General features: G+C 42.1%; 1 protein-coding gene across 7 annotated transcripts in view; it reads right to left on the bottom strand.

Annotated features, from left to right (window-relative positions):
- LOC115465822 (utrophin-like) overlaps positions 1–24,524 on the bottom strand; it is a 1,296,369-nt gene that overhangs the window by 526,271 nt on the left and 745,574 nt on the right. For all 7 annotated transcript variants that reach the window (XM_030196568.1, XM_030196575.1, XM_030196573.1 and 4 more), the window contains one exon: positions 11,467–11,639. In XM_030196568.1, coding sequence (XP_030052428.1) covers positions 11,467–11,639 — 173 coding nt within the window. The remainder of the gene's footprint in view (positions 1–11,466; positions 11,640–24,524) is intronic.

The following is a 24,524-nucleotide window of genomic DNA, read 5'->3' as shown; positions in this document are numbered from 1 at the left end:
CCCCCAGACTGTGCACTTCCGCAGCCTGGGCTACAGCCCTAGACGCACCCTCAACCGGCGCTCGCAAGAGCGGGGGAGACACATGCTGCGCATCCAAGATGGCGTCCGGCGCGACACTCCGCGAAGGAGCCGTGCGGGAAAAACGGCGCTTAACTTTAGCCGCTTTTGTGCCGTCGCCCAAATTAAGGGCGTTCATGGCATCAATGTCTCCCACCTCAAGGGCGGCCCAAGAAAAAGCCGTCCGAGCCGCGTGGCCGGCCAATATGGCGGAGGCGAGGCGCGGGGGATGGGCGTTTATGGCGGGAAAAACCGCCACACCGAAGGAAGGACCGGGACACTCATCGGTCACGAAACTGTCACCCAACAAGGGCGATCAGACTTTAAGACCCTCGCATCCCCTCTAGAAGCGCACACGCGATCCGGGGAGCGATCTTTGCGCCCTCGCCCTCCGACGCCATAGGCCACGTGGAGACCAATCGGGGAACCCCCTGCCCGCTATAAAAGGTAAAAATTACCTGCTTTCCGCTCCGAGCTGTAACGACCTGGTGTCCCAGTGAGTAGCTGCAATAAACGTTTAAATAAACGTTGAAATAAACGCCTTTAAGGACGTTCAAATTTTTTTTTTTTTTTTTTCAACGGAGCCAGCGGGAGGGGGGAGAAAAGGAGGGACCTGGCGCCACCAGGTTTGCACTTGCTCAAGAAGAGCCCTCAACCCCAGGCACTCAACAAAACCTAAAAATTAGGCTTGGAGGCCTAGCCAGAGCTGCTGCTGTGTGTGACCACCACCTGCTGAGATAGAGAACATACTGGGGAGTTTCCGGCAGCACATGACCACATATAGGGAGGCAAAAGTTTGCTCTCTATCTCCACCTGCTGGTAGATGGACACAACCCACCAGTCTATGGATTGATCAGCATGATGATATGGAACAACTGGTTACCCATTCATTTTAGAGTAGAGTACAAATTTCTTACTATTGTTCACAGAGTATTTTAGACTGGAATCCTTTCTTATCTTGTTACGTTGATTTATTTTCATATTCCCTCTAGGGCAGTTCATTCCCTACATGCTGGATGATTGCAGTTGCCAAGACCATTGCTGAACATCTAAATGTGACCCGAAGTTTCTGCAACTGTCTCTGCATACAAAACCAAGCGTTCCCAAACTTAAATCAGTGCTGAAGACATATTTTTTTTAAAAAGCATATGGCGTTTTACAATAGGTATGGATGGCTGGGATACAAGCATTCCTGATTACAGTCTTCTTTGCTTTGATTATGGCGTTCTTTTGCTTTACTTCTTTTTTACTGTTTGTAAACCGTCTTGCTATGCATTGCAAGAAAGGTGGTCTATAAAGTAAAATAAACCCCAAACAATAATAAACACAACAATGTTAAGCAAGTCACTAACCTAATATTAAACAGACAAACATGCGTGGACCTCTCTCATCTCTGGACAACTTGAAGAGAACAATAGATATGCAGGAAACACAATGCAAGGCGGCAGTTAACTGACCCATTACTACTAAACATCTCAGAAACCTCAGGCATGCCTCTGGAATAGTGAGAAGGGCTAATAGAAAATTATCAGGTAAGACGTAATCTAAGAACATAAGAATGGTCATACTGGGTCAGACCAATAGTCCATCTAGCCCAGTATCCTGTTTCCAACAGTGGCCAGTCCAGGTCACAAGAACCTGGTAGAGACCCAATTAGTAGCAACATTCTATTCCATAGCTTCCCCACTATTCCATAAACTGTGAGATTTTCAAAAGCAATCCATAGAGTGGGTGGGATCCTGGTGCTGCAGCCCTAAGGACTGAAGTCCCAAAACTGGCTTCCGAGCACACAGCAACAACCACCCTCTAGTGTGTTGCAAAGGTATGCAGCATCAACAACATCGCTGCTTTGAAAATATCCAGTGGAGACAGTAAGATAGGCTCTGCTCAGGATGACGCTGTATACATCGTGGAACAAGCCTGTAAGGCCTGAGGAGCCTAATTCCCTGCAAATAAGCTGGTGTGATAGTCTAATACAGCCATCTAGCAATTGTGGGCTTGGAAGCCATGAGGCCAAGCCTCTATTTACCAAAAAGCACAAGCAAGTCTGTCCAGTTTGCAAAACTCATTCATGACTTCCAGTTATCTAATAACATAGTAACATAGTAGGTGACGGCAGAAAAAGACCTGTATGGTCCATCCAGTCTGCCCAACAAGATAAACTCATATGCGCTACTTATATGTATACCTGACCTTGATTTGTATCTACCATTTTCAGGGCACAGACCGTAGAAGTCTGCCCAGTACTAGCCCCGCCACCCACGAGCACTCTACACACATTGAGAAGCTTCAAGGAAGAATACTGAGCCTCTTTATCCTCTCTTTGCGAAAGGATGGAAGCTCCACAGATTGACAGATGAAATTCTGATACCACTTTCGAAAGAAAAGAAGGAACCGTACAAAGGGAGACCCCTGCCTCTGAAAAGAAAAGAAAGGGATCCCAAAAAGAGAGAGTCTAAAGATCATAAATCCTATGTGCCAACACAACAGTCATCAAGAATGACATTCTTGCAAGAATAGAAGAAAAAAATAGCAAATACAGTAAAATGGGGAGACAAGACATTTTTTAGATATGTTAGCAATAGGAGGAAGCGCAAAAGTGGCATTGTGAGATTCAAAGATGAAAGAAGGAATATCAAGAAGCTGATAAAAATAAGGCAGAATTACTTAAAAATATTTCTGTTCTGTGTTCACAGCTAAAGGCCCGAGAGCAGGACCTGCAGAAGACAAACACAAATAGGAATGAAGGGGTGGTAGTCCCTGAATGATTTTTACAGAACTGAGTTCATGAGGAGCTAACTAAACAAAACTGGACAAAACGTTGGGACCAGATGGCATACATCCAAGGGTACTGAAGGAATTTGGGGAAGTTCTAGTGGCTCTACTGGTTGACCTTCTCAACACTTCTCTAGAGTCGGGAGTGGTCCAAGGGGACTGGAGAAGAGCAGATGTGGTCCCTCTCCACCAAAGTGCAACTAAAGATGAGGTTGGGAAAAGCAGGCCAGTAAGTCTGACTTCTATGTAAGGGATCTTTACTGGGACCAGTGCTATTTAACATATTTATAAATGATCTGAAAATCGGAATGACGAGTGAGGTGATTAAATTTGTAGATGACACAAATATTCAAAGTTGTCAAAGCATGCAGATTGTGAAAAATTGCAGGGAGACCTTAGGAAACTAGAAGACTGGGCATCTAAATGGAAGATGAAATGTAATGTGAACAAAAGCAAAGTGATACACATTGGGAAGAATAATCCAAATCATAGCTACCTGATGCTAGGGTCCACCTTAGGAGCCAGCACTCAAGAAAAAGATCTAGGCGTCATTGTAGATAATAAGCTGAAATCTTCTGCACAGTATGCGGCAGCAGCCAAAAAAGAAAACGGGATGCTAGGAATTATAAAGAAGGGATGCAAAATAAGACCAAAAATATTATAATGCCTCTATATCACTCCATGGTGCAACCTCACCTTGAGTACTGTGTTCAATTCTAGTCACCGTATTTCAAAAAAAGATATAGCGGAACTAGAAAAGGTTCAAAGAAGAGCAACCAAAATGATAAAGGGGGTGGAACTCCTCCCATATTAGGAAAGGCTAAAGAGGTTAGGGGTCTTCAGCTTGGAAAAGAGACGGCTGAGTGGAGATATGACTGAGGTCTACAAAATCTTGAGTGGTGTAGAACGGGTAAAAATGAATCGATTATTTACTCTTTCAAAAAGTACAAAGACTAGGGGACAATCAATGAAATTTCCAAAACAAATAAAAGAAAATATTTTTTCACTCAATGAATAGTTAAGCTCTGGAACTCTTTGCCAGAGGATGTAGTTACAAAGGTTAGTGTATCTGGGCTTAAAAAATGTTTGGACAAGTTCCTGAAGGAAAAAATAGATAGTGCACTATTGAGACAGACATAGGGAAGCCTCTGCATGCCCTGAGATTGGTAGCATGGAATGTTGCTACTATTTGGGTTTCTGCCAGTTTCTTGTGCCATTGTTGGAAGCAGGATACTGAGCTAGATGGACCATAGGTCTGGCCCTTTATGGCTACTCTTATGTTTGTGCCATCTGCAAATTTAATAACCTGATTTCCAGATCATTTATAAATATGTTAAATAGTACAGATCCCTGCAGCACTCCACTATTCACCCTCCTCAAGAAAAATGGCCATTTATCTCTACCCTCTGTTTTCTGTCCAATAACAAATCCCTAACCCACAGAAGACACTGCCTTCTAGCCCATGACTTTTTAATTTTCTCAGGAGTCTTTCATGAGGAACTTTGTCAAAAGCTTTCTCAAAACCTAGATACACCAGATTAACCAGCTCACTTTTATCCACATGTTTATTCACACCTTCAAAGAAATGAAGCAAATTGGTGAGGCAAGACTTCCTTTGGCTGAATCCATGATGACTCTGTCCCACTAAACCATGCTTGTCTACACCTTCCGTAATTTTATTCTTTACAATATTTAAAACGCGGTGTTACATTGGTCACCCTCCAAACTTCAGGTGCTAAGGATGATTTTAATGACAGGTTACAGATCACTAATAGCAGATCAGCAATTTTATGCTTGAGTTCTTTCAGTACCCTGGGGTGTATATCATCCGGTCCAGGTGATTTATCACTCTTTAATTTGTCAATTTGGCTCAGTATGTCTTCCAGGTTCACTGAGATTTCTTTCAGTTCCTCCATCGTCACCCTTGAAAACTATATTCGGTACAGGTAGATCTCTTCATTATCATCCATAAAGACCAAAGCAAAGAATTCACTCGGTCTGTCCGCTATGGCCTTGTCCTCCCTGAGTGCTTCTTTATGATCTAACGGTCCCACAAATTCCCTCACAGGCTTTCTGCTTCTGATGTACCTGAAAAAGGTGTTTCTATGAGTTTTTGTCTCAGCGACAAGTTTTTCTTCATATTCTCTTTTAGCCTTCATTATCAATGCTTTGCATCTAGCTTAACAGTGCTTAAAATTGTTTATTGTTTTCTTTATTCAGATCCTTTTTCCATTCTTTAAAGGACGTTCTTTTGGCTCCAATATATATAGTTTGGAAGAAAGGTAGGCGAGGGGGAGATGTGATAAGAAACATTTACATACCTATGCAGGATAAATGCACAGGAAGCTACTTTCTTTCAATTGAAAGGAAGCTCTGGAAAGAGGGTGCATTGACTTAGGAAATACTTATTCAAGGAAAGGGTGGTGAATTCATGAAATGGCATCCTGGTAGATGTGGTAGAGAAGAAAACAGTATCTGGATTCAAGAAAACTTGGGACAGATGTATTGGATCTCTAACGGAGTGATGGGGAGAGTAGATGGCATGGATGGGAAGACTTGAAAGATCATATGGTCTTTATCTAACAACATTTTTCAATGTTTCTATTTAAGATCTTTCAAAGAGGCCTTCCAGTGTGGCTCAAAAGTAGGATTCTGAGGAGCCTGAAGGATTAAATTAAGGTACCACTCTGGACATGGCGTATGAAAGGGAGGCCTCACGCAGCCTGCTCCCTGCCAGAATCGAACGATATTCGAGTGAGCTGAAAGAGACATCTTCTATAGTCGGCCCCTAAAAAAAGCCAAAATCACAACCTGAACTATTAGAGAACCCTAAGCCAATCTTTTCTGAAGACCTGCCTGTAGAAAGTGTGTGATCTAAGCAGAGAAGATAGATAAGTCCACGCTCAGAACACCAGTCCTCGAACTTCCTCCACACCCTCACATAAGCTATGGATGTAGAGTGTTTCCAAGCCTGAAGCAAGATAGCAATGACCAAATCACAATACCATTTTTGTCTGAACCGAGCCCTTTCAATGGCCAAGCCATAAGACCAAAGGGGTACAGATCCACGATGAGCACCGGACCTTGCTGCAGTAGGCCGTGTGCCTGCAAAAGACGGAAAGGACCACTGTCCAGCAGTCGAATTAGATCTGTGTGCCATGGCCTCCATAGCCAATCCGAGAATATAACTGACACCGGTGCAAGGAGATCCTTTTCAACACATAGCGTACCATCGACCAAGGAGGAAAAAATGGTATTTGCATTAGAAGATGTACGAGGAGAGACTTGCTGACCTGAACATGTATACCTTGGAGGAAAGGAGAAACAAGGGTGGTATGATACAGATGTTCAAATATTTGAAAGGTATTAATCCACAAACAAACCTTTTCCAGAGACGGGAAGGTGGTAGAGGACATGAATTAAGTTTGAAGGGGGACAGACTCAGGAATAATGTCCAGAAGTATTTTTTCACAGAGAAGGTGGTAGATACTTGGAATGCCCTCCAGCGGGAGGTGGAAGAGATGAAAACGATAGTGACATTCAAAAATGCATGGCATAAACACACAAAAAATCCTGTTTAGAAGGAATGGATCCACAGAAGCTTAACAGAGATTGGGTGACAACACCGGTAATTGGGAAGCAAAGACAGTGCTGGGTGGACTTCTACAGTCTGTGTCCTGAAAATGGCATGGACAAATCAAGGTCAGGTTTACATATAAAGTTTCACATACCATGTGTAATGAGTTTATCTTGTTGAGCAGACTGGATGGACCGTACAGGTCTTTATTTGCCAACATCTACTATGTTACTATGAATATAATAGTTGGAGGGCTGCAGTAGGGCATCGATCCCAATCGATTTCAGCTCTTTCCAATGACTGAAGAACTTGGGAACTTTGGAATTCCTTCTTGTCGCCATTAAGTCCAGAAGTGGAGACCCCCATCAGTCTACTATCAGCTGAAACCCCTGGCTGAATAGTTCCAACTCTCCTGGTTCCAAGGAGTGTCTGCTGAGAAAGTCCACCTCCAATTTCAAGGACCCAGTGATGTGAGCTGCCAGTAAGTAGAGAAGAGTTTTCTTCACCCAACTGACGAAGGAGGTTGCCTCCACTGCCATCCGATGACTGTGGGTCCTGCCTTGCATTTTTATACAAGACACTGCTGTTGCATTGTCAGAGAAAACTCAGATCGAAGCACAAACAAGAAATGCCCTGAGCTTCAGGCGATTTATCAACCACCAAGAGACTCTTATTCCATCCAGATGCCCTGTGCTAACTGGAACTTCTAATGAGCTTCCCAACTGACTTGCTAGTGTCTGTTGTCATCATCTCCCATTGTGTTATCGGAAAGGGAGATCTGATGGTCAAGTTCCTGGGCAAGAACAACCACTGCATACACCATCTGGGAACCAGCATCTGAGAAAGATGAATGCCGTACTTCTGTGACACCAGAGACCAGCAGCTGAGAAGAGATTCATGTAATGCCCCATTTGAACCCTTGCCCATGGCATCACTTTCCTCTACGTAGTCCCAGAACCTGGGCCTGCCTTGACTGAAGAGAAGACCAATCTATTGAACTAGCTTTGACCACCTGCACGCCATGAAGATCATCTCCCGTGCTATGTTGAATAGAATGCCCAGATATTCCAGCTTCTGCAATGGAGACAGTCTGCTCTTCTTGAAATTGATCACCAAATCAATGACTGCATAAGAGAGTGCAGCCTGTCGCGTTGGGTATCCTGCTCAAGGCAGTAGTATGATGTGATTGTATGACTGGAAGACATCACAGTCTTGCAAATCTCTTCAATGGAGGCTAACTTCAATGGGCTACTGATGCAGCCATGGCTCTGACATTATGAGCTGTGACATGACCCTCCAAGATCAGCCCAGACTGGGCATAAGTGAAGGAAAAGCAATCTGCCAGCCAACTGGATATGGTGCGCTTCCCGATGGCGACCCCCATCCTGTTGGGATTAAAAGAAACAAAAATCTGGGCAGACTGTCTGTGGGGCTTCATCCGCTCCATGTAAAAGGCCAATGCTCTCTTGCAGTCCAAGATGTGCAAACTGCTTTTGCCAGGATTGGTATGAGGTCATGGAAAGAATGTTGGCAAGACAATCGTCTGGTTCAGATGGAACTCCAACACCACCTTCGGCAAGAACTTAGGAGGCGAGCAGAGGACCACTCTGTTGTAGTGAAACTTAGTATAAGGTGTATCCACTACTAAACCCTGAAGCTCATTGACCCTACGAGCTTAAGTAACAGTCACCAAGAAAATGACCTTCCAGGATAAGTACTTCAGATGGCAAGAATTCAGTGGTTCAAAAGCAGCTTTCATCAGCTGGGTGAGAACAAAGTTAAAATCCCATGACACTGGTGGAGGTCTGACAGGGGGATTTGACAAAAGCAAACCTCTCGTGAAGCAAATAATTAAAGGTTGTCCAGAGATAGGCTTACCTGCTACACAATGATGATAAGCCCTAATTGCACCGAGGTGAACCCATACGGAGTTGGTCTTGAGACCAGACTCTAATAAATGTAGAAGGTATTCAAGCAGAGTCTCTGTAGGACAAGAAAAGGGATCTATGGCCTTGCTGTCACAACAGATGACAAACCTCCTCCATTTAAAAGAACAACACCTCTAAGACAGAAAGACTCGGAAGACACCCTCCAAAAGACCCAAGGAAGCAAATTCTAGACTCTCAACATATACGCTGTGAGAGCCAGAGACTGGAGGCTGGGATGAAGAAGTGACCCCTCGTTGTGTGTGATGAGGGTCGGAAAACACTCACTGTTCTTCAGAGGACAAATCCAGAAGAAGAGGGAACCATATGTGTCGTGGCTAGTATGGCGCGATCAGAATCATGGTTCCACAGTCTTGCTTGAGTTTCATCAAAGTCTTTTCTACTAGAGGTATCGGAGGATACGCATATAGAAGGCCTGTCCCCCAATGTAGAAGGAAGGCATCTGATGCTAGTCTGTCTTGGGCCTGAAGCCTGGAACAGAACTGAGGGACCTTATGGTTGATTTGAGTGGCAAAAACATCCACTGAGGGGGTGGCCCCACGTTCAGACGATCTTGCAGGCTACGCCCATATTTAGAGACCACTCGTGTGGTTGCATTATCCTGCTCAATTTAGCTATGGTAAATTTGTGATGACATTATATAGAAAACCCACAGACCGAAATAAATTGTTACAATATGGTAGCTGTCATAGCCATCCACTGAAGCGTAACCTGCCCTTTACTCAGTTTTTGAGAGTAAAGAAACTGTGTTCAGATAATGACGAATGCAGAAAACAAATGAAGGTAATGGCTAACAGATTTATACAAAGAGGGTACCCAAGGAAATACATTGAAGAAGGGCTGTTTAGAATGTCACAGAAAAAAAGAAATGATCTCCTCCATACTACTATTGATTTGAAAAAGAAAAAAGAAGATAACATTGTATGTACATTATATTATGACCACGTCATCTGATTTAATTAAAATATTTAGGAAGCATTGGTCATTGATACAGAGTATTCCATACTTTTCTGATAAAGAATTATTAATAGCATTCAAAAGGAATAGGAATTTGAAGGACTCTCTTGCACCATCGGCTCTACCTGTACTCATAAGAGATGACCCAGTGTGGGGACATTTTCCATGTTTGAATTGCTCATTTTGTAATGTTAATTTGAAAACTAAATGGTTTATTCACCCTATGACAGGAGAGAGATATGAACTGAAGCAATACTCCAACTGTAAGACTACACAGGTGGTCTATGCAGTGATTTGTCCATGTGGACTTGTGTATATTGGAAAAACTATGAGAGCATTTAACAAACGCATTGTTGAGCATAAAAGTGCTATAAAGAGAAATATACAGGAGAAACCACTAGTTGAACATGTATATGACTTGAAGCACTCTTTTGAAGAATGAAAGTTCCTCGTATTATTAAAAATTAAAACATTTTGGAGAGGTGGAGATACAGACAGGCAACTATTACAAGCAGAGCAAAGAATGATTTTTAAATTCAACACAGTGAAACCCTTTGGACTGAATCAGGAGAATGACTACACAGTATTTTATAGACAATTTTTTAAAATTATTTTATATTATTTATGGATCAAGGAAATGGTCCAATTCATCACATTTTTTGGATTAAAAGTGTTTCAGACACCAATTTGATATATAAGCGTTACCATGTTGGAAGCATAGCTTGTGGTCATTACACATTGTGCTATTGTGAGAGTGAAGCTAAGCTTGAGTTAAAGGTGACAACCTATCTTGATGTCTGTCATTATGATGTCATGATGTTATCAGTTTGGCAGTGATTAAAAGTTTGTTTATTAAGATAGATTATTCTTTTTGTCACTATTTATGCAATAGGTATGTGTTGAGAATTGAATGATGTGAAGGTATTAGTTTTTGACGTTTTTTAGTAAGTAATGACCTTTGACCTGGATATGAGGTTTTAAAATAGCAAGCCACAGCACAGATGGTAATGCTGTTGCACTTTGATCCAGAGCAGTGTCTGTTAACAAGCACAGTAAGTAGCTAGCTTGAATCTATGTGATGTTTGTGAGATGGTAGCATGGAGTAAAGTAGATGTACAAGTATATCTAGTAAGAATGAGCTTGTTTGGTGATTGAGGGAGAAATAGAGTGTTTTCTCTTTTAAAAAAAAAAAAAGGGAAGCCGCAGCACAGATAGCATTGCTGTTGCATTTTGATCCAGAGCAGTGTCTGCTGACAACTAGTCAGCTTTAATCTATGTGATGTTATGGGAGATGGCAGCATGGAGTAAAGCAGATGTATAAGTATATTTACTATAGAATGAGTTATGGTCTTTTGAAAGTTAGTTTCATTTATGCAGCCATGTCTTTTGTTGATGTTATATAGTAAAGGCTGATAAGGTTTTAGGATTCAAGGTGGTCTATTTGTAGAAGATTTATAACAGTGAGTAACACCATGAAATATAGTCAATTGTTGATATGATGAGAATTTTAATTGAGCTGACTGGTGAGATGTAGAGTTTGTGATACATGGGCTGATCAAGATGGGATTAATGTATATCTTTTTAATTTTGTTTTAGGCTTTTTTTGAAGGGGTATGTTGATCACCCCTGATTTTTAGTTATGTATTGATACATTATTGGATTTGTTTAAATCCATCCAACGTTTTATACACTTTTATATGTTTGGAAAGTGGCTTGTCTTATCTCCTCCTCCATTTTACTTTTGAATGTGTAATGCATTTATTGTACTTTATTTTATCATTTGCTGTTATGACTTTTTATATATATATTTGTACATAACTTGAGATGATGTTATCACTATTTTTATGTTTTTATTTGTAGTTTTACCTCTGACGCAGCCTGAGGGCGAAACGTGGCCACGTCGGGTACTGCTTTTATCTTGGTTTGAATAAATTATTTCTTTGTTTTTATATATGTGTATCGGTCTACTTTTTATAACAGTTTTTCTGCTATATACTTCCTTTATATCTCTTACTCAGATGGCAGCACTACTCTCTTCTTGCAACGTGGTCAGTATTTGGATCAGAGACTTTTATATGTAAAATCCCCTTTACTTACCAGAAACCTTCTTAGCCCCTATACCCTAGCTGTTATTTTTACGTTTCCATTACTTGCCTAATATTGGCAGACTTTGCCTTCAAGTCATTCCAGCGATGGTTCATGTCATCCAATCGATTCTGGAGCAAAACGGTTTCGTCGGAATTCCCCAGGGCTTTCACCATCTTTTGTCGGTTTCCATCAATGCTCTTAAAGATGTCATTATGAGCATCAATCTCCGCCTGTATGTCCTGAATACAAGGGGAAAAAGACTGATCACAAAAGAACTTCAGACCTTTGTAACAAATAGCTTTTAAATGAGTCCAAGTTAAAAGGATATTCTTTCATGGTGGTGGAAGGGGTATGGAAGATGGGGAAGGAGGGTGCTTTTCCCACTCCATATACTCAGCAATTATAAAGTACTTCAACCAGCCAAAGAGTCACAGAAACATACTTAAAACATTTGACAAGCAGGGGAGGCCTGTGTAGGGCCTCATTTGCATAAGTCGGTAGGGGCTGAAAAGTGGGACCATGTGATTAAACACACACAGCATCAGAGAGGTTCTTCAAGTCCGCAGCAACCACAAAGACACCAGAACCAAGACCAGACCCAAAGTCCAAAAATACTTTATTAAAACAAACCCTACGTGGTCCACATTTTGCCCAACTAGGGCTACTTCAGGGGCAAAAAACTCAGTTAAAATATTCCATCTAGAGTGTACCCTTGTGCACAGTAACAAAACTGCGGATGCAAGTGGTCTCCCTGAAAAAGTCACTGCTGAAATTGACCTCTATGCAAGGAAGACAAAAGTTGAAAAGATGCCGGCACACTAATGGCTCACTGCAAAATTAGTGTAGCCACAGTTTTGTTACTGTGCACAAGGATACAATCTAGATGGAGCATTTTAACTGAGTGTTTCATGCCCCTGAAGCAGTCCTAATTCGGTGAAATGTGGACCATGTCGGGTTTGTTTTAATAAAGTATTTTTGGATTCTGGGTCTGCTCTTGGTTCTGGTATTCATGTGAGAAAACAGTCACTTAGCGGGAGGGCTGACCCTGCTGCTGAGAAGCTACAATATTGCTGCTGAGAAGCTACAACATTGCTCTATAAAACAGGAAATTAATTTACTTGACCAAAAGCCTGAACACAGTTTTGAATCAGTGTAGCAATTTCTCACTATGCCGAACCAACCTGATGGTAAGAGAATGTGCACCAATATGTGCGCTTGGATTTTAGATTTGATCACTTGCCTTTCCAAATCTGAGCTCAGGGTGAGTTACATACAGGACCTGCTGTCCACTGCCTTGGGTGAATCTCTTCATAAAGGCGGTTAATAAATCCCAATAAATAAAAATACAGGTACAGTAGGTATTTCCCTGTCCAAAAGAGTTAAATCTAAGTTTTGTACCTCAGGTAATAGAGGTTTAAGTGACCTGCCTAATGTCAGTGAGAGAAGCAGAATCTGAATCCTGGATCTCAGCTCATTGTTCTAAGCACTAGGGGGTCGATTAAGCGATTTAACCAGCCAGAAACGGCTGGTTAAATAACCTGTTTGGGGCTGTTAATTTTCAGCGTCATTTAACCGGTCTGTGTTGCTGAAAATAACTGGTTAGCGCCAAACTGAAAACGAGCTATTTTGGGGCGTTCCGGGAGCAGAGTCATCACGTAGCTGGTTAAGTGATGATACTCAGCATTTAACTGTACAGGTTAACCACATAAATAGAACTACATAAATGTCAGTCCTATCTTTATGCACTTAACCGGTTAGGCGTTAGCCAGAAATTTGATGCTGATGCCTGGATGTGGCCCAGCATTGAATTTACGGGTTTAATGCTGGTGGCAGTCAAAAGAACGCTAATCATCGTCAGCTAAATATTGGACCCTAGGCTGCTCTTCACCCCCCCCCCCCCCCAGTTTCATCTTTGAGCTGAATCTTCAGCATCCCAGGACAAGCTGGTGAGTTATCATTCAAGGTGACAATTGGTGGATTTAGGACTTATGACTGCAGAATTACAGTGTAAACCATGGTGCACCGTCCTTACTCCCCCCCCCCCCCCAGGACTGTTGATATAATGAGTGGACTAGGCATGTTCTTGGGAGGGGGTGTACAAAATAAAGGAAACAACCTCAGGCTGTTGCAAAAGAAAGTTCATGGTTCCAGACCAAAGTTGTGCTTCCAAGGGAGCAGAAGGAAACTGATACCCATGCAAAGTCTTATATTACTGTATTGGCGGATATCTAACTCATTCATAGAGGGCAATGTTACAAATTTAAATTAGCTCATTCCAGTTTTGTCATGATTATTTGGAAGATATTAGCTACCCACACACTGTACAGGTTTTCAGTCTTGATCCAAAGCCTATGAGTGGACCATCTTCAGCTTGTAGCTCAGAGCTTGCTTGCTATCTTAGCCACAAAGTCATAAAGCTAATTCTTGGGGTGCTATGCTTTTTTTCAAAAAGGAGGAGGAATAGCCTAATGGTTAGTGCAGAGGCCTGAGAACTAGGGGAACCAGGTTCAATTCCCACTGCAGCTCCTTGTGACGCTGGGAAAGACACTTAACCCTCCATTGCCCCAGGTACAAAATAAGTCCCTTATATGTAAACTGCTTTGATTGTAATCACAGAAAGACAGTATATCAAATCCCATCCCCTTTCCCTTTATCATGAGACCAACAGCTAAATGAATCTGTCTAACAGCACTGCCATTCTCATGTGTGTGTGAAAGAGATACACTCTACAGACCTTAAACCTTACGACAGGGCTCGACAAATCCCAGAGACAAGGTTGCGATGGCGAACAAAAATTGTCCCCGATACCTGGGATTTTTTTTTTTTTTACTGGTGCAGAACTCTCACGGTGGTCTCTGCTCCCGCCTCTTTCATGGCTGTCCCTGTACCATGAATCATTGGAAGTCTACTACTGTTCATAGAATGGCAAACCGGCAAGCACGGGGCCTTTCAGTCTCCAGCACACTTCCAATACCTTGTCGACCCTGCCCTCTCTGAATGCATAAGTCAGAGATGCGTCAGAGGTAGTAGGACCGAAAGGATCTTAGAAGCACACCGGAGTCTGAATGTGCCAGCTCTTACTCTTTCATTCTTCATTGAGCAGTGGTAGACTTGGGGAGATGCGAGAGCGTGAAAGGAGGTAGCCCTGGAAGTGACGGAGGGGATGGATGTGATCCCAGAGGCTGAGAGAGGTGGCAGCTGATGTTAGACATGGGCCAGGCATGGGGAGAGGAGAGTGCAAATGCTCTATCTCTAGCCAGCTTCAAATCTAGGCTAAAAGCCCACCTTTTTGATGCTGCTTTTAACTCCTAACCCTTACTCACTTGTACAGTACCCATGTTTTATCATTCCCACCTTAGTAATTCCCTTATCCCTTATTTGTCCTGTCTGTCCTAATTAGACTGTAAGCTCTGTTGAGCAAGGACTGTCTCTTCATGTCTAGTGTACAGCGCTGCGTTAGTCTAGTAGCGCTATAGCAATGAAAACTAGTAGTAGTAATAAATAGGCAGGACATGGGTAGAGGGTTCAGGTGTTGGACATAGGCTAGACATGAGGAGAGGGTACAGCTGCTGGATATGGGGAGAGAGTGCAGCTTTTAAACTAGAACCTGGGGGAAGGCCAGCACTCGTGAGCGCACAGTTCGATCAGGTATCTTTCAAAGATATCACCAAAATAGGGAAGATAGGGTATCCCGATAGTGAGGGTGCAATAGAGACCATAGTAGACCAGGAGAGGCATAATCGAATGAGGCACCCAAGTTTTCATGAGGGGCGTCCTCGCAGGACGGCCAAGCAAAGGGGCGGGGAAACCCGTATTATCGAAACAAGATGGGCATCCATCTTTCATTTCGATATGGTCGGGGACGCCCAAATCTCAACATTTAGGTCGCCCTTAAAGATGGTCGATCTAAATGTTGAGATGGTCAACCTTAGAGATGGTCAGAAACAACCAAATCCAAGCCCTTTGGTCGTGGGAGGAGCCAGAATTTGTAGTGCACTGGTCCCCCTGACATTCCAGGACACCAACCGGGCACCCTAGGGGGCACTGCAGTGGACTTCACAAATTGCTCCCAGGTGCACAGCTCCCTTACCTTGGGTACTGAGCATCCCAAAACCCACTCCCCACAACTGTACACCACTACCATAGCCCTAAGGAGTGAAGGGGGGCACCTACATGTGGGTATAGTGGGTTTCGGGTGGGTTTTGGAGGGCTCACATTTACCACCACAAGTGTAACAGGTAGGGGGGGCCTGGGTCCACCTGCCTGAAGTGCACTGCACCCACTAAAACTGCTCCAGGGACTTGCATACTGCTGTCATGGAGCTGGGTATGACATTTGAGGCTGGCATAGAGGCTGGCAAAAAAAAAAAAAATTAAGTTTTTTTTTTTTTAGGGTGGGAGAGGGTTGGTGACCACTGGGGGAGTAAGGGGAGGTCATCCCCAATACCCTCTGGTGGTCATCTGGTCAGTTCGGGCACCTTTTCATGGCTTGGTCGCAAGACAAAATGGGCCATGTAAAGTCGGCCAAGTGCTCGTAAGGAACGCCCTTCTTTTTTCCATTATCGGCCGAGGACAACCATCTCTTAATCACGCCCCAGTCCCGCCTTTGCTAAGGTGCTGACACGCCCCTGTGAACTTTGGTCGTCCCTGCGATGGGAAGCAGTTGAGGATGCCCAAAATCAACTACTTTAGATTATGCCAATTTGGGCGACCCTGAGAGAAGGACACCCATCTCCCGATTTGTGTCAGAAGATGGGCGCCCTTCTCTTTCGAAAATAAGCCTGCAGGTATCTTTAAAGAAAAAGCAAACAAAAGATTGCAAATTAACACTGCCAACTAGGAGGCATGCAATGAAGCTACAAAGTAGTAAATTTAAAACGAATCGGAGAAAATATTCACTCAATGTGTAATTAAATACAAATTCATTGCCAGAGAATGCAGTAAAAGCAGTTAGCTTAGCAGGATATGAAAAAGTTTTTGGATAACTTCCTAAATAAAAAGTCCAGAAGCCATTATTAAAATGGACTTGGGGAAAATCCACTGCTTATTTCTAGGATAAGCAGCATAAAATGTATTGTACTGTTTTGGGATCTTGCCAGTTACTTGTAACCTGGATTGGTCACTGTTAAAACAGGATGCTGTGCTTGATGGACCTTTGGTCTGTCCCAGTATGGCAATACTTATGTTCTTATGGGGAAAGAGTGCATTTGCTGGATATGGGGAGTGGGTAAAGATGTAGGACATGGAGAGAGATGAGGAGAAGTTGCAGGTGCTCAATATGGGAAGACGGTGCAGCTGATAATGGTTACCCAAAAGTAATTGCACATTTCATGCTATGCTGAATGAAAATTGACCCTCTGCTCCCTGGCTAGAGCTCTGAGAAGGATATGGGGAGAGAGTGCAGCTGATGGATATGGGGAATGGGCGCAGATGTAGGACATGGAGAGAGATGAGGAGAGAGTGCAGATGCTCAAAATGGGGAGAAAGTGAAAATGCTGGATATGCGGAAAGATCAGGAGAGAAAGTGCAGATGGTAGACCTGTGGGAGGTGTGAATTGGGAGATAGAGAGAGGCAAATGTGAACACGGGGAGACAGAGGAAAAATGTGTAGCGTAGCTGTATTTTTTGTGGTACTGAACATGTACTTCATGCTGTTGAAAGTACATTAGGCCAAGATGCTTCAGGATATACCTGGCTTTATTACGTCCAGACCAAACGTAAAAGCTATATGTTTAGGTGCAGAATATCAATGTCTATACATGTAGTTTATATGTGTACTTGGGACAAAAAAGGGAAGTTCCAGGGTGGCACCATTTTTCTGATATATGAAACTACTGTTCATATGGGACATGCAGGTCAGGAACCACAAAATAACTTTACAACAGTAACTGAGAATTATGAGCAAAGCTAGGCCTCTGTGAACAGGCTATGAACAGGTTAAGAGTCACTGAGAAGCTAAATAATAAGAATTACACAGAATGTGAATCTCATGTCAGCTTGCCCTTCTGTTGGAGAGACAGGCAGATATGGAGTCATAACAGAGATGTGTGTAGTAGGAGAATACTGTACATGAATATAGTAATGTAAGGGGAAATTTGCTGCTGACCATGAAAAGCAGATAATGTAAGAGACACAACTTTGGTTGCTGGGAAGATGGTTTTTGCAAAGTAGGATACTTATTTATTTGTTACATTTGTACCCCACATTTTCCCACCTATTTGCAGGCTCAATGTGGCTTACATAGTATCGTGAGGTGTTAGTCGCCTTCAATGAAAAACAGATACAAAGTGATGTTATTATCAAAGAAGATCACGTGTTACAGATACATTAGGAGAATCGTAGAGAAGAAGAGTTATATAGTGTTCATTACAGGCTTTGGTTTCATTGTGTTGCTGGATTCAGGCATTTAAGTTGGGTCAGTAGGGTATGCCTTTTGGAACAGGATGGTCTTCAGTGATTTCCGGAAGCTAAAGTGGTCATGGATTGTTTTCACAGCTTTTGGGAGGCCATTCCATAGTTGTGCACTAGAAGCCGGATGCGTACTTTGTTTTGTATTTCAAGCCTTTGCAATTTGGGTAGTGTAGATTTAGATATGATCTAGCAGAACCGACTCTGTTTCTTGTAGGTAGATCTATGAGGTCTATCATGTATCCTGGGACTACACCATATATGATTTTGTGGACCAGAGTGCAAATTTTGAAGATGACCACTCCTTGACTGGGAGTCAGTGCAGTTTTTCTTAAAGAGGTTTGGCACTGTCAAAGCGTGTCTTGCCGAATATCAATCTGACTGCTGTATTTTGGGTGGTCTGGATTTTTTTTATTAGTTGTTCCATGCATCTCACGTAGATTCCGTTGCAGTAGTCTGCATGGCTTAGGACCATTGACTGTATTAGGTAACTAAAGGTTTCCCTTGGGAAGAAGGGTTTTAGTCGTTTAAGCTTCCACATTGCATGGAACATTTTCTTTATTACACAGTTTACTTGGCTCTCGAGAGTTAGGTTGTGGTCGAGTGTGACACCGAGTATTTTCAAACTGTCTGATGTAGGGAGGTTGTGACCTGGGGTAGTTAATGTCGTGGGTTTATATTTGTTATGTTGAGAGGTAAGGATGAGGCAGTGTGTTTTTTCAGTGTTCAGTTTCAGTTGGAATGAATTTGCCCAGGAGTCCATGATGTTCAGGCCATCGTTGATTTTATTGGCTATTTCTTTCATGTCTGAAGGGGATGTAGATAGTAACATCATCTGCGTAAATGAACGGGTTAAGTCCTCAATTACATAAGAATTGTGCCAATGGAATTATCATCATGTTGAAGAATATTGGTGATAGTGGTGATCCTTGAGGTACTCCACATACTGCTTTCCACGGTGGTGATATGTTTTACTTTGATTTTACTTGATAAGTTCTGGTGGTTAAAAAACCTTTAATCCAATTAAGTACGTTTCCTTCGATCCCAAAGTGGTTAAGTAGCCTTAGAAGTATGTTGTGGTTTACCATGTCGAATGCACTCGACATGTCGAACTGGAGGAGGAGTATACTTTTACCTATGGCTAGCTCCTGCTTGAATTTGGCCAAGAGGGTAACTAGTACCGTTTCGGTACTATGGTGGGAGCGGAATCCTGATTGTGAATAATGTAGTATTGAGAACTTGTCCAAATATTCCGTGAGCTGTTTAGTCACCAGGCTCTCCATCATTTTTACTACTAGTGGGATAGATGCCACTGGGCGGTAATTGCTGAGATTGTTTGTGCCTTTGTTGGTGTCTTTTGGTATTGGGGTGAGTAAAATGTTGCCATATTGCTCGGATAACCTTACTGACCTTACTTATCATAAGCAAATATGTTATGAAGAACTTTGCTTCTGTAAGACAGAATTTACTAGAATATGCTAGAATATGCAGACTTTGTACTTCCAATATTAGCCTATGAGAGAAAAGGGTATAAAAGGAGAATCCTGGACAGAGGCAATCAGAGAGCTAATGTCAGAGGTCACGTTTGTGTCCCGGTTGCTATCTCATATGAGAATTAATTAATTATATTACGTATTCTAATTGTAGTCCTGCTTGGTAAGTGTAATCAACAATTACTGATTATTCTCATATTACTAAAGCCTTCTGTGTCTTTCTGTCTCTCCGCCTGGTGGCGTTAGGACCATAATCCCTGGAGTCCTGGACATTCCAGGTTACAGGTAACTAGTACCTTTATACCTGGGAGAGGGCAGAAAGATAAACACTACACATGTACTTTTGCTGAAAATGGTTACACAAAGGTATTTGGACATATTGTGCTATGCTGAAGGTCAAGTGCCTTTTGAAAACTGACCCTCTGCTCCCTGATTGGAGCTCTGAGAAGGCTCCCTCTACCCCACAATTTTGGGTGCCTTGATGGAGGAAAGGGTGTCAGCCTCAAGTAGTACATTGCCTTGAGCCACCATTAAGTCCCAATATCTGTGTGGTTCATACCAATTGAGGGACAGGCGAGGCTGGACAAGGGGGCAAAGAAGATAGAAGGTAGTGCTGCCCTAAGGTGAGTCAAAGGGGTGTACCAAAGCAGAAGTTGACTCAGGGTGCCACAAACCCTTGAATTGGCACTGGGTGAAGAGAATGAACTGGAGTGGGTGATGACCAGGTGGGGAGAGAAGATCCAGTAACATTCAGTAATGCATTAAGGGCCTGATTTATTAAGCTTACTTTTTCCATATGACAAGAAAGCCAAAAACAGGCAAATCAGGCCCTGAAGGAGCTCACATGAGCCTTAGAATTCCCCCTCCTTAAACTCCTCATGTCAATGGAGACAATGGTGACAAGAGAAATGAAGTTTAGAGAGGTCCAAGCCGCTGGCTCCTAAATTTTCGGGCTGGCTCCTAAATCCCAAGAAGATTTGTAAAGGCCTGTCTTAAGATGTGAGCAATTATTTCCATGAAACAAAAATGGTATTTAAAAACACAGAGACTTAAGAAATATGAAGACAAGGTGTAAGGGCTTCACTGTGACAGCCAGTGCCTTCTAATCTAGCATCTGTGCAGAACTGTATAAATAGAAAAATTTAGATTTCTAAAAGCATTAAGTAATACAGTCCAAGTCTCCCTGGGTCTAATCAGTAACGATCATTACAGAAACTCTTTCGAAAATAAAAGCTTCCTTTATAAAGACAACTTACCACCCTTGAACTACTCTCTCTCTCTCTCTCTCCAGTTTCAGGTTTCTCAGTGCACTTTTGCTTTAATCAGTGAGCATTCAAGCATTCCCAAATTATATAAATGAACAAGGAAGGTAACATGGCCAACCACACTTACAGCAAAGTAGCTTTACAGAAGATGGGGGGGGGGGGGGGGGGGGGAGGAAAGAATCAATGAATATATGAAAATCTTAGAAAGAGGAAGAGACTATTGTGCAATTGTTGGGGACAGATGTGTTGATTGTGGACTCATTTAAGTACCTTGATGTTTGCCATGATTATCGTTTGGATTTTTCAGTACAAGTAAATATGAAGGTTAAACATGACTTCATGATGCTGCGTAAACTGTAGGCAATTTGGGAGTATATTGATGAAAAATGTTTTGTGCTTTTAATGCACGCACGCACGCATTGTTTATGTCCCAGCTTGATTATGCCAATGCAGTTTTGATTGCTCTTTCTCATAGCAATGTAAAGATACCGTAGACTATGCAGAATATACAAATTAGGCTGTTAGGGGAATTTGGAGAATATGGATCATGTTACTCCATTTCATATTTTACTCATGCCAGAATTCTGCGCAACTGCAAAGCGCAGAATTTGTGCAGAATTTCCCAGTCACGCAGAATTCAACATTTCTGTGCAGAATCTGTGGGGCCACAGTAATGGAGGGACCCCTGGCCAACCGACTCTCCACATACTCAGCTGACCCCTCCCCCCCCCCCGGCCTGCTCGACTTTCCGACAGCTCAGCTGACCCCCCCCCCCCCCCCCACACACACACACATGCTTGCTCAACTCTTCGCCCGGACTACCTGAGCATGCCCTGGTGGTCTAGTGGACTCCTTGAGGGAAAGAACCCCACTCTTTCCTGCCCCGCTACCGCTGCTCTCTTGTTAGGCTGTGCTTTTTCAAAATGGCCACTGAGATTTCAAGCAGTTATCTCATGAGACTACCGCTTCAAGCCTTGGTGGCCATTTTCAAAAAGACAGCAGCAGCAGTGAGATAGCAAAGAATGGGGTTGTTTCCTGCCCCAAAGAGGTACTTCCGCTGCAGCTCCTACTCTTCCTTCCTCAGGTGAGTACGGGGGTGGCTGGATGGAGAGAGAGAAGGAGGGGCTGTAAAAAAAAAAGGAGGAATTGCAGTGGGTGGCTGTAAAAAAAAAAAATCAAAAGAGATGCTGTGAATGGAAGCGAGCTATAAACAAAAAGGGATGCAGCGGGTAGGAGGAAGGGGGGCAACAAAAAAAGGGAATGCTAGTGGAAGGGAGAGGGCTGCAAAAGGTTATGACGCATAATTAGCAAATTTTATGCAGAGAATTAGCAAATTTTGTGCACATAATTGTTAAAGAATTTGCAAATATTGTGCATAGAATTTTGCATAATTTGCAAACTTTGTGCATAGAATTTGCAAACTTTGTACACAGAATTTTGAATTTTTTAAGCAAACTTTTTATTTTTTTGGCACAGAATCCGGCAGGAGAAATATTTACCATCATTGGTTGCCCACTGAGTTTTGGATTAAATGTAAGATTTTACTCTTAATACATAAGGTATTATTTATTTATTTATTTATTTATGGCATTTATACCCTGCTCTTTCCCGCTCGATAGCAGGTTCAGTGCGGCTTACAATGTATGGGTACAAGTATCACATAGATAACACAATGTATGGGTACAAAGTATCATAAAGGTAATATAATGTATGGGTAAACAGTACAGTATCACAAAGGTAATGCAGTTGTATAAAGGAAGGACAAAAGGAAGAGATGTTGGGGGGAGGGTTGAGTCATGTTTAATTTTAGTGGTGTGGATGAGGGTCGCAAATTAAGTTGGGTCGTTTGGATAGGCTTGTTTGAAGAGGTATGTTTTCAGCAGCTTTCGGAAGCATAGATGTTCATTTGTTGTTTGGATGAATCTTGGAATGGCGTTCCAAAGTTGGCTGCCTATAACGGAGAAGTTGGATGCATAGTAGGTTTTGTATTTGAGACCTTTGCAATTAGGCAGGTGAAGGTTGAGATATGTTCGAGAAGATTTGGACCTGTTCCTGGCTGGAAGTCGATTAGATTGGTCATGTAGCTTGGAGATTCTCCATGGAGGATCTTGTGGATCAGTGTGTGGACTTTGAAGTTTATTCGTTCCTTGATGGGTAGCCAGTGGAGTTTTTTCCGGAGAGGTGTTGCACTTTCGAACCGTGATTTACCAAAAATGAGTCTGGCTGCCATGTTTTGGGCAGTCTGGAGTTTTTTTAGGATTTTGGCTTTGCAACCAATGAAGATACTGTTGCAGTAGTCAGCGTGGGTGAGTACTGTGGATTGTACCAGATTGCGGAACGTTTTTTGGAGGAGGAATGGTTTTATTCTTTTCAATAACCACATTATGTTGAACATCTTTTGCGTGAGTTTCTAGAGTTAGAACAAATAAGTGAGCCATTCTGGAAAACAGAAATACCAACTCTACTGAATTTATAATTCACCTGCAAGCATGATGGCTATTGTAGTGGTGTACCTTTAGGTACAGTAGATTTTTATCTGTACCTGGCGGGTTCATAAAAACATATAAAGGAATTAAGGTGGGATTTGTCCCTGGATCTCATTGTTTAAATTCCACTGTTTTGACCACTAGGCTATCCCTCTGGTCTGCAGTGTCATCTGTGTGTCCATTTCTTTTTACAAATGATGCTAGGGAGACATTTTTGTGCTTGCTTATTTGACATTCATACTTTGGATGTTTTATTTTGGAAGACGGCTGTTCGTTTTGAATGTTTTCAGTGCAAGACCATCCTTCTCACGTATTTTCAAACATGAAATCCCTACATTTTTTCTGGTCATAAATGTGTGAGATGGATAGGTTTTTTGGATGGTATGAGCAAGACGTCCCAATTCTGACTGGGACATTCTTTTGAAAATGCCCCTCGTAACTTGATAAAACTGTGCCACAACAAGCACCTTCAAAGCCCTTTAAACCTAGGCACCTTGTTATAAAATTATAGCCTGTAAGGTACATATCACATAAAACATTCAGTTAAGACAAATTAAAAAGCAGCAAACAACTAAGTTTAACTTTCTTCCAAAAATACAGATAGTTCATTTCAGTTCAAATTTCCTATAAAGACTATTTTATGATATTTTATCCATGTCTTATTAATTATGGCCCATAGTGAGTTGCAAAAACGTTCAATATTTGAGTAAATTGTACTGATACATTTTAATATCCAGTATAGGGTTTTTTTTTTTAATGAACTGCATCACCTTGAAGATTCTGACCAGTTAAGGACATGTTAAATACCCTTACATGGATATTGCGTTCCAGCACAGTATCTGAGTGGTCAGCATAGTGTGAATGCTACAATTAGCTACAAACAAGCAATCATTGAGGCCAGTGTGTGACTTATGGAGGTTTTCCTTGAATTTTTTTCTTCTTATAACAGACTTGTCAGGAATCATCAGAAATTCTACAGTCTCTTCATTAAATTAGAATAATGTTGGGAATATAACTTATAAGAAACCGGTACAGAAAAAAAAAAAAAACATAAATGGTATCACCAAAAACATACGAACTATATTTGTAAACCTTTGCTTACCACTTAACAAGGCCTCTGTCAGTAGGGAGATACAACAGAAATGAGGGTAAGATGATATCAAAAACAAGAGAAAGAAGTAAGAAAAACTAAGGGATTAAGAAGATTAAAATAATTGCAGAGATAGAATACGAACAAAAACAGGGTTGGAATTCAGTCACCGTCATGGCCTGCTTAGAAAGCCTGATAAGAAAATTTCGTAACCATTTAGTACTATAGAAAACACATTGTACATTCAAATAATCAAACATTTAGAAGGATATTATAAGGGAAATTGATCACCCCAGGAAATCACCTCCTGTCACATCTGTAAAAACAATTTACATTTGTTCAGTGTTTGCTTACTAGCACAAGGGAAGGGGGGGAGGAACAAA

Source organism: Microcaecilia unicolor, chromosome 3, assembly GCF_901765095.1.
Source record: "Microcaecilia unicolor chromosome 3, aMicUni1.1, whole genome shotgun sequence".
Classification (NCBI taxonomy): Eukaryota; Metazoa; Chordata; class Amphibia; order Gymnophiona; family Siphonopidae; genus Microcaecilia; species Microcaecilia unicolor.
Note: the sequence above shows the minus strand (reverse complement) of the source record. Positions and strands in the feature narration are given on the sequence as shown.